Genomic DNA, 11,078 nt, shown 5'->3' with positions numbered 1-11,078 from the left:
AAATATATATATAATTTTTATGAGTACCTTGAACGATTTTTTTTGAACTATGAACAACATCAATATCTGTCAACAAATACTATTATTTTGGGACGATGAACAACAATCAGTATAATATAATACTATAATATAATACCATTAGAAAATGAAGGTATCTATCGACACAGTAGATCATAGACGAAGAACATTAGGAAGAATATTATCACCAATCCCGAACGAATACGACACAAATTTATCACATATTACACGAGTAACATTAAATTGGACAAGAATTGCACCTTCAAAATATTCCCGAAGTCTGACAAATTAAGGAAACAGATTGCTCCCGTCGAACAAGTTCGGCGGCCCAAAAAAAAAGTGAGTAGCAAAAATATGCCTCCAAAACCATTGAGTAAAATTCTTCAAAATCTTTTCGAATCATACTCTCTAAGGAAGGGGAGCAAATCCCAGGATTGGATTAATCTGAGTAATCTGTCGAATTTCAATTTTACGAGTATAACCTTTTTCGTATAAATAATTGAATGGAATCAATACTTGTTTGATGGTAAATAAGATTACCGAATGAAATCTGGACCATCCATTACCCATAAATCAATGGTATTGATTTAATCTTAATTCTAACTCTAAGGGTCTTTCTCTATAGAATTGGACCCTATATATATATATATATATATATATATATATATATATATATATATATATATATAAATGTTATAGATAAACTGTGGATTGAGGATCCTGAGGTTTATAAAATAATGTGAAAAATGAAAAATAAATTTGAACTGATCATCCATGATTCGAATCGCTGGATTTTCGATTCTTGCCCACAAACAGAAAAGGTATAGGAAACATTAAGTAAAATCAACTAGATTTCGTATCTTTCGGTTATTCAATTTTCCTATAGTGGGACCCATGATAGATGTTACGCCTTGCCCTCAATAAATTCGTGTATAAATATATAAGACCGCGATTCGCACTCCGCACTCCGCACTCGTGTCTCTAAGTAAGACCAAAAAGAAGATAAACAAAAACAGCCCTGCATGGTGCAACTCAGTTATTGTCTCCCCAAAAGCAGAGGCATATTTATACCAACAAACAGTGCCATGTCTCTCTTCCCTACTTCTTCTATATAAAGTACGTGCGAGTACTTCTCCAGACACGTCGTTCCGAGACTTATCTATTTATATCCCTTAGACACAAGAGAGAGAGAGAGAGATGAAGGAGAGCAGTAGCAGAAAGCAAGGTGCGGCGTCGCCGTGCGCTGCGTGCAAGCTCCTCCGGCGGAGATGCGCGGAGGATTGTGTGTTCGCGCCTTATTTTCCGGCGGAGGAGCCCCACAAGTTCGCCAGCGTGCATAAGGTGTTTGGTGCTAGCAATGTCAACAAGATGCTCCAGGTTCAATTCAATCTACTTCTCTCTAATATTGATCTTTTGCATTAGGGTATCACCCAATTCTAATTAATTTTGTTCATTAAGTTAAAATTCAGCTACGTACCAAATACACAAAATGTCCAAAAAAATTTATATTTGTTTTCAGGTATGAGAAAGAGATAAACTACATTTATCACCTTATAACTCGTTTGTTTTGAGATAATAAAAGTTGGAATGGACAATAACAAATTTTCGGGCAAAACACTTTTTCTCTTGGAAAATGGATAATTTCATACCTAGAGTATAATTTTATACCACCTTCAAATCAAATAAATATAAAAAAATGTGATCTACACTTTAAATGATAAAGCTATATCTCATTATATTATTTTTTATTTAAAGGGATAAAAAACAAATACATTAATGGAATAATGTGACGCTAGCTATTTTGTTCAACTAGAATATTTTTCACGCATTTTAATGAATGAAAGAATTGAAGAGGTTCTTCCCGGTAGTATAACCAAAACTTATCTTCAGATTAATGACTTAAGAATTCTTGCAAGACGTGTATATGATTATTTAAAAGTAGGTGTACACAAGTTAAAACTTGAGAATTCTTTATTTATTTTTTATTTTTATGTTTCTTTAATTTCCTTTTTTGTTGAGGAGTTTTAATCACTTTGTACGAAAATGTCCCGCGTGACCCTATATAGTTGAAAAGATGTCATTACAAGTCTTAAAGTAAATGTAGCTAGATTTCTTTATGGGCCAACTTTTGTTTAATAATATTATTGCGATGACAGTTAAAACAGTTTAATGTAGCCAATATTTCAAATGTTCTTGTCAAAAGGTCATTCTCAAATCTATTAAAGATATGTCTAGTAGATTAATAACTCGATTCCTTGGTCAATTCCCACACGATCTTTTCAAGCTATAATAATTGTACTCGACGGACAACGTATTACACATTCTTAATATATTCTAAAAAAATAAAACAATTTAACAATAATCAGTCAAAAATAATTCATCTAGCCGACGGCTAAATCATCTAGCCGTCTAGTAAATTAATAACTTGATTCCATTGGTAAATTCCCGCATTATCTTTTTAAGGTATAATAATTGTACTTGGCGGACAACACCTTACACATTCCTGATATGTACTAAAAAAGAGTACAATTTAATTAACAACAATCGGTCAACAATAGTCCATCTAGCGGTTGGCTAGATGATCTAGTCATCGATTAGATAGATTTTGATTGTTGTCAAATCGTTATTTTTCAAAATTTTCTTACATTATTTATGATATAATCGTACTTATATAAGAAATATATAAGACTTTTTACAAAAAATCAAGCACAGTCATCAAACATCTAATGATATTTAAATTTGTTCATTTAATTTATACATAGAATACTTTAGGTTTATAAAAATGGACATATTTCATACACACTTAACAAAAGTGGAGATTTTTTTGCGCTATATATATCACGATATACTTTACAAGCTTTTAATTCGATTTACCGTTAAGTTTTTGCATGTATTTTTCTTAATAAAATGACCCTTTTTTAGATAGCACAACTAATGATTTTGAGTATGAAGAAAGAGTATTAATATAAAATGCATGCATGAGACTTTTTGTTGGATAAAAATATTTTAAATTTAAGAATTTTAATTTTAATTTTAAATATTAATCATTCTACCACTGGATCAATACACGCATACTATCAATCTTTATTTTTTATATATATTTGTTAGTTCTTCCAAAGGATTGAATAACAAAAATATAGCAAAAAGAAAAGGGGAAAAGACGCGGGGTCATCCTTCGTTTTAGTAATTTAAAGTAAATGTGGTACACAAAGGATAAGAATTACATTTACATAAAGAAAAAGAAGAAAAGAAAAAAAGAAAAAAAGAAAAAAGAAACAAAAATGAACAATTGGTCCTTGAGAAAAGTAAGCAAGTGGGGTGAAATAATTAAACTTTTTTTTGAGCGGGTGAAATAACTAATTATGTGCTATCTATATACATATGTTTTTGGTCAACGGTTTATCAGTTAGGGCAATGGCAAAAGTTGGCGTTAATTGACCATTTACTCCAACCTATGCTGCTTTTTTGGAGTTGTAGCTCAATTTTCTCCGACCAAAGTCATAAAGCAAGAAATTATCCCATTCCAAAGTGGTTTAGGCTTTAAAGTTGTCTCACTTTTATTTGCATTATATGCTTGATTGCAATTACAATCTTTAACATGACACATTACTTTACTAATCAAATGATTCAATTATAATCTTCCACAAGACACATCAATCTTTGGTCAAGAAATCATCACGCCTGGCGATTTAACAACACAATTTTGAAAAAAATTATCGTTAGAATTACAATTTCAGTAAAAGATCCACAATTTTAATTACATTTAATGCTTGTTTGGTTCAAGTACAGGAATGAGAAGTGAATAAAATCAAATAAAGGAGGAGAATATATGGTAACATTAATTGTTTTGTTTCTCGTCTATTTTGACGGATAATAAATTAGACCAACGGGGAACCCTCAAATAAGTGTAATGATTAACTCACTACCCAAATAAAAAAATAATAAATAATGAATTCAATTAATTAAATCTGTTTCTAACCTTAAAAAACGCCCAATCAGGGCTTAGTACATTAAAATATACTAAGGCTGCAATGTTGCAATCGTTACATTATAACCATTTTTTTCCTTTTCAAAATGCAGCTGGGGTAGCTCAAGCACCCCCATATATTTGTTTTTTATATTGTTTATAAATTTTTATTTATTAAAGAGCATCTTTGTAGCTCAAATTTTTTGGCTTTAATATGCTATTTTTCTTGTTTCGCCTACAACTTCAACACAATTATGACATTAATTTGTACTCAAAATGCTGTCGGGGAGCACCTCCAGCTATTTGTTTTTGTTTTCTTAATCGTAATATATATATTTCTTATGAAATTTATTGATTTATAGCCGAAAATTTTGGACTTTTAACTCCCTTTTTATTATACTCTTGCTCCACGTACATTTGATTGCAATCGTCATATCACATAGTTAAAACAATTTTTAAATTTTTTTCCTTCCCAAAATGTGACTGGGGGAGCCCCAGCACCCCCCGCACATCTATTTGTCTTGTTTTCTTAATCTCAATCGAAACACGATTGCAGGACCTGCCGGAACATCAGAGAGGCGATGCAGTGAGCTCGATGGTGTACGAAGCGAACGCGCGGGTGAGGGATCCGGTGTACGGGTGCGTGGGCGCGATATCGTCGCTGCAGCAGCAGATAGACGCGCTGCAAACGCAGCTGGCGATTGCGCAGGCGGAGGTGGTGCACATGCGTATGCGCCACTACTCTTCCACCTCTTCCTCGCCCGACTGCGCCTCTCCCTCCACCACCCGTGGACGAAGGTCTCACACCCACCACCCAAAGTCCTCTTTCAACATGGAAGTTACCAACATGGACGATTCCTTCTGGCCCTAGTTTCTCTTCTTTCTATTAATTATATATTGCCCTTGCCCTTCTCTTTCATGTTTGCTGCCTTTTTTTTGTGGATTTCTTACATATATATATACATCTTGCCTGACCGGCCGGGATGATGATGGCCGGAGTCGGAGTCGGATACTGTAAATGTGAAAAAAAGAAAAGAAAACATACACAATCATGAGGTATTATTGGTATAGTTATGCATGTGGAGTTTGACTATTTGAGTAATGTTTGCTGTGTCTATTTGTTTAGATTAAGGCTGTTACAATCATGACGTTAATGTTTGATATGTCGTTTTACGTTTTCGTCTTTAATAATGATGTTTAAGAGCTTGTATAACGTTTGGTCCACCACAAAAGTAAAGAAGGTTTCATGCTTCAAAATCCACTTAATGGGATATACACTTCCGCATTGTGCTAATATTGTACGCGTTCAGCACCAACTCCAAGTCTACTTTACGCTTTGATTGGCCGAGGCAACAGTGACAGAGAGAGAATCACGTGTACGAGATTGGGCTGAACAGAGTAGGATCTATAGGGTCAACGGTATTTTGGATCGAAATTGTAAAAATGGTCATAATTTATGTTTTTTAGATGAATGACCGAAAATTGAGTTTCATTACTCAATATGGCTATATGAGTGTTTTCGACTGTGGAACTAGACTGTTTTCGGCAATATGAATCAGTTTATTGCCGATTCTCAGCAGGAGCTGCTTGAGGTCCAAGCTCAGATTTCACAATCTGGTTATAATGATGATCTTTTTGATGCTGAGATCTTGGCTCAGGCTAAAATCAATGTCGCTTTGTTTCGGAAAAGCAGTTTCCTAAGTCAAAAAAGTAGAGTCACTTGGCTTCGGGATGGTGACCGTAATACAACTTTCTTCCATGCCATGCTCCGATATAAGAAACGGCCGCATATTATATCTCATCTTGATATTAATGGGCACATGGTTTATTGCCAGGATGTTATTGGTGCTCATATTGTGGATTTCTTCACCAACTTATTACCTGAAGAGTAGTACGTGAAAGGAGGTGGACATCACTGCAATTGAGGCGATTACTGATCATACGGTCTCTTCTTCCCAGAATGATATGCTTGCCGAAATTCTGAATGAGGAGGAGATTACTGCTGCGGCGATTGATATGGATCCTCATAGTGTAACACCCCAATTTTCATAAACTTTTCAATTTAAAAACTTGAAGAACTAATAGACAAAATAAAATTTCTTGACTATTAAAGTTTAAACTAATTTAAAATCAACTTGCCAAAATCAAAGTAGTAATATGAAATAAAAACGATAATTAAAAATGTAACAAGTTCACTTAAATTTCTAAGGAAAATACTTAATCTCTAGTTATTCTCGACTTCCATGGCCACCTCGACTCCAGAACTGCAAAACTGAAAAGATAAGGGGTGAGTATATTGAAAATATACTCAGTGACGAAACATAACAAATATCCATATACGTCACATATATAATTAAATCACGTTATGATAACATGTAGTACTTGCAAACATGCGCCAATGGGTAGAGACGTAAGCCCCTTGAAGAAACATAAACATAACTTCAGTCGATGGAGTAGATGCCATGACCAATCGTAGCATAGCTTGAGTCAATGGAGTAAATGAAGTATGTAGCCCCACGTGGATCATTTCTCGAATATCTTAATTCACCATACAACGAGTAATTCCTAACATATGCTCCTATGAATTTAAGTGCAGCACATTGGAGTTAGAATCACTTACTTGTGAGTTGGATGCAGAGGCTGTTGACGACTGAATCGAATGACTCCAGTTCCTCTGCTCAGCGACAGAGAAGCGTATGTATCGCGGAGCTTTGGATTCCTCTGCGAACGAGTGATTCCTCTGCTTTGGCGCTTCCCGGGTGAAGTGGTCATTTCTACCGTTGACTATCTCATGGGTAGATCATCCCTGTGACTTCAGCGATTCCTCTGACTCCAGCGATTCCTCTGACCGAACCCATTCCTCTGACCGAGCCCATTCCTTTGTCCAAGTCCATTCCTCTGTTCTGCATATATTACTCCTCATTAGATATTCCCCACTCTGGTCTGGCTAGTTGCTTTGGAACGAAGTAACTAGTCAGAGTGTTCGCCCGCATTGCTGATGTCACCTGCATTAAATGCCTGCCCTCCTGCAGCATACTTTTCCACATCCCAAGGTTACCTTTTAGCCCTTCCGTCTTTTCGTATTCCCGTAGAAATCCTTAACCGTCGATCCTCTCCTCAGTGCCACGTGACTCATCCAAAAATACCTAGCGGATGGACTCGAATTTATACGAGGTCGTCCTAGGGCGGTAAGGTGACTCCAGTCGTCTCTCAAGGAAGGCTTAGCAGGGCTTCGATCGTGCTACTCACAGGAAACAGGAAAGGAAACCTAAACACTCTAATCGGGTAGTTGGGTCTGACACTCTCTCTTTAAATCTAGGCGTAATTAAATAAAGCTTGTAAAATTATCTAATGCAGAATCAACAGAAAGCATATAAATCTGTCTAGGCGAAAATAGGAAGCAGATTAAGAACGCAGGGAACTAATAAACCTAGGGTTCTAGCTAGCAATCTAGAAAGCATTAGATAAATCAATAAATCATAAACAACGATTATCTAGGCAAGATAAAAGAATAAACATTTAATCAATTGAGTACTAAGCATCAATAATCTAAGCAATGGAAATAAACTAGCATTCATTCATATAGAAAACATAAACTGAGTTCTTAAATACGCGTACGATCCGGAAATCCAATCCAACGGAATGCAAAATAACATTAACTTTAATCCAACGAATCAAAAGATGTTTATGATGCTTCTAACTACTCTAAAACTAAGGGAAAACAAGGGAAAATTGCCTAGGAGGCTGCTGGGGTCGGAAGGTGTGAAGAAAAACCCTAAAAATGGGCTTAAATACGGAAAATCCGTAACTGTCGAAACGCCAGGGACGGCGGCGCCGTGGACGGCGGCCGCCGTGGGACGGCGCCACCGTGAGTGCCCTTCGCAGAATCCTCCAAAAAATGCACGGCCCGCGCCGTGGGGCCGCGGCCGCCGTCTCGACGGCGGCTGCCGTGGCACTGGCGGCGGCCGTGAGCCTGCCTTCGAAAATCGCTCGAAACAATGCCAAAACGCTCGGCAACTCACGAATCCTGCACGCGACAAAAGTACACCCAAAAAGATCATCGAGCACGTGAAATATAGGGCAAAAAGTCATGAAACACGCTCGAATGCACAGCAGAAACATACACAAAAACTGCCCAAATACGAGGTAAACAACCCCCCCACACTTAAATCCTTGCTTGTCCTCAAGCAACAATCACGAAATTGAAAGAAAATCCACAAGCGATTCTTCTCACCAAACAAACACAAACCAATCCAAGTCCTTCAAGACATCAATGCCCCCCAATCAAGTGTTCAAAGCTAAGATTTAAAGTGCAACAACAAGGTGATACAACTCAATCCGATCAGACCCTAATTCTCCGCTAAGGGTGAATTTCCTAATGCAATTTCCTTTACAATCATATCTCATTCATTTTTCATATTCTTTCACTTTTCACACTACACTTCTCTTTTTTTTGGGGGGGGTCAAGTTATTTTCGCTCTTAATAGATGGGCCATAATTCACGAAATTGCACTTTTGGAGGTGATCCAAAATGTTCTCGTGTGGTTTCCCATGCTCATAATGAAATCATTAGAGGAGCAGAGACCCAGGCTATCTGAAACTCAACAACCAACCAAACAATTCAACACAGAGACAGATATTAGGAAATTGCACTGAAAACACTCCCCTTAGCATCTACCGGACAAATCACGCCAAGAGTTGCTCATCAGGGTGTTGCACCAAAACCTTAAACTAATTACACTTCATTGGGAACAAATCAATCAAGAAGAACAAAGATAACAAACCACACAGACACAATCCAGAATCGCTAGTGAACCACCATCAACATGCGAGGTGCACTTAAAAACAACAAGAATCCAAGATAAGGGGACCATTCGCCCCACACAAGAAAGCCCAAGATCACAGCAAGAAGACACCCACAGGATTCACAACTACCAACAAACACCCCCCCCACACTTATAACTCTGGCACTGTCCTCAGTGCAAACAAAAAGAGGGGTGAAAGAGGAAACTTCCCTAAATATCGATCCAGTGGTGAGTCTGTAACGTCCCACGATGTCTGCCTCTCTCTCATCCAAAGAACAAGCAGTCTCCAACGCAACAACCTGCACCAAACAACAAAAGCAACAAAACACAACACAAACGTAACGAAATAAAAACGAAACAAGAAAAAGCAAGAAAACATGGGTTGCCTCCCATGCAGAGCTAGATTTTAAGTCGCCAGCCCGACTAAGAGAACCCCTTTAACCAAAATCCGATTGGAGCTCCAGCTGCCTTAGCGCCCTTGTAAACACATCTTCTTGAATTGCAGCTGCGGGTCCTCCAAATGAGTCCTCCATGCTCATATCCTGGGATGGTCCCTCTATCCACACATCCAACGAAATTGAGTGACCCAACCTCATTTAGCTTCTCTTCCAGTAGCAAGGCACACAGAAAACCTTGCTCTTTATCATCTTCTTCTTGTAGCTTATCCAGGAATTCTCTCTCAACCTCACTTTCATCTTGCAAGTTAGCAAGAAATTCTTCCACGATCTCGTCCACTTCCTGTAGCTTATTAAGGAAGTCCTGCACCATACAATCCTCATCCAAAGCATCAAATGTTTCAACATAAGAGCAGATTTGAATTAAGGGAGTGGGGGTAGTAGGTTTTTTTTTTATCAAAAACAGAGAATGTTACCGCTCTACCTGCCCCTACCATACTTACAGTTCCCGTACCCACATCGATGCGAGTATGGGTGGTAGCCATAAAGGGTCGGCCAAGTAGCACGAGATGCCCATTCTCACCTCTAATCCCTTTTCCCACATCCAGGACAACAAAATCAGCCAAGACTCTAATCCCCCTCACGACCACCTCAACATCCTCAACAAGCCCTCGTGGGCTGCTAATGGAGCCGTCAGCTAGCTCTATCTTAATATTCGTGCATTTCAGCTCTTTGTTTCCCAATTTCTCAAAAATATCAAGCGGCATCAAATTGACTGCCGCGCCCAAGTCAAGCATTCCCAAAACCTTTTCAACCCCACCTAAGCTAATATCAAAAATAAAGCTACCTGGATCTCCTTGCTTGGGTGGTGGTTGGTCTGGTGCAACAGTGACAGGTGGGAGTGGCTCACTGGGGCATTGGGTTGCCTTGATTGCTTGCACGGTTCTGCTTCTCCATTTTCCCGTGGTTATTGGGGCATTTTCCTTGATTACCGCCACGGCATGAGCTTGATGTGGCTGTTGGTCCTGGTTTGGGAACTTCCCAGTTGGCTGTTCTTGCTGCAACTGATTCAAGGCTCCTGTTAGTTGCCCAACTGTAGTCTCGAGGCGCTTGATGGTAGCACTCTGAGCCTCCATCGCCTGTTTGCTAGCTTGCATGAAAGCTTGCATCTGATCTTCAAATAAGGGGCCAGGAGGTTGGTGCTGCTGAGGTGGGTAGAGTTGCTGCGGTGATTGCTGTTGCTGATATGGTTGAGGGTAATGCTGCTGCTGAGGGAATGAGGGTTGTTGTTGAGATGGATAGAACTGCTGCTGGTTCTGATACCCCAATTGCCGTGGAGGTCGGGGGAACTGATTGCCTTGGTTAGATCCCGACCCTTGGCCAGGAGCTTGGTTCCTCTATCCTGAATTCTGCTCATTTCTCCAACCCGAGTTGGAGCTTTGTTGCCCTTGATTAAAGCTGGGCCCCTGTTCAAATTGAGTCCTCCCCGGATAGCTCTGAGCAGCATAGACCTCTGCTCCTCCTTTAGGTGTGAAATCCCCCATGCGATGGCACGCGTTGGTGCCATGACCAAAATTGCCACATATGCCACATCCTTCTGCTGGTGGCGCGCGAACGGGTGGAGCCTCCACCTGGTTCATCGTGAGGTGCTGTACTTGCCTCATCAAGTCAGCTACCTTCTTCGGAAGCTCATTGTTTGGAGCTACTGCATTGGCTTCAACCCTCCTTCCTCTTACCGACTTTTGTTGAGAACTCGCAGCGAGTGTGTCGAAGATCTCTTTGAGCTCATTGGCTGTCTTTCGGGAAATGTTGCCCCCTGCGGTACTGTCCACCATAAACTGTGCCGTCTGAATCAATCCATCATAGAAGAACTGCATCAACATGATGGGTGCT

General features: G+C 39.1%; 1 protein-coding gene across 1 annotated transcript; it reads left to right on the top strand.

Annotated features, from left to right (window-relative positions):
• The first annotated feature begins 983 nt into the window (after positions 1-983).
• LOC131013923 (LOB domain-containing protein 4-like) lies at positions 984-5,110 on the top strand. The gene is made up of 2 exons (XM_057941848.1): positions 984-1,395; positions 4,542-5,110. Exons 1-2 carry the CDS (start codon positions 1,216-1,218, stop codon positions 4,854-4,856), a joined length of 495 nt encoding a protein of 164 aa, XP_057797831.1. The 5' UTR covers positions 984-1,215; the 3' UTR covers positions 4,857-5,110.
• The last annotated feature ends 5,968 nt before the right edge of the window (positions 5,111-11,078 follow it).

Source organism: Salvia miltiorrhiza, chromosome 3, assembly GCF_028751815.1.
Source record: "Salvia miltiorrhiza cultivar Shanhuang (shh) chromosome 3, IMPLAD_Smil_shh, whole genome shotgun sequence".
In the NCBI taxonomy this organism is placed as follows: domain Eukaryota; kingdom Viridiplantae; phylum Streptophyta; class Magnoliopsida; order Lamiales; family Lamiaceae; genus Salvia; species Salvia miltiorrhiza.
This window is presented reverse-complemented; position numbering and strand designations above follow the sequence as displayed.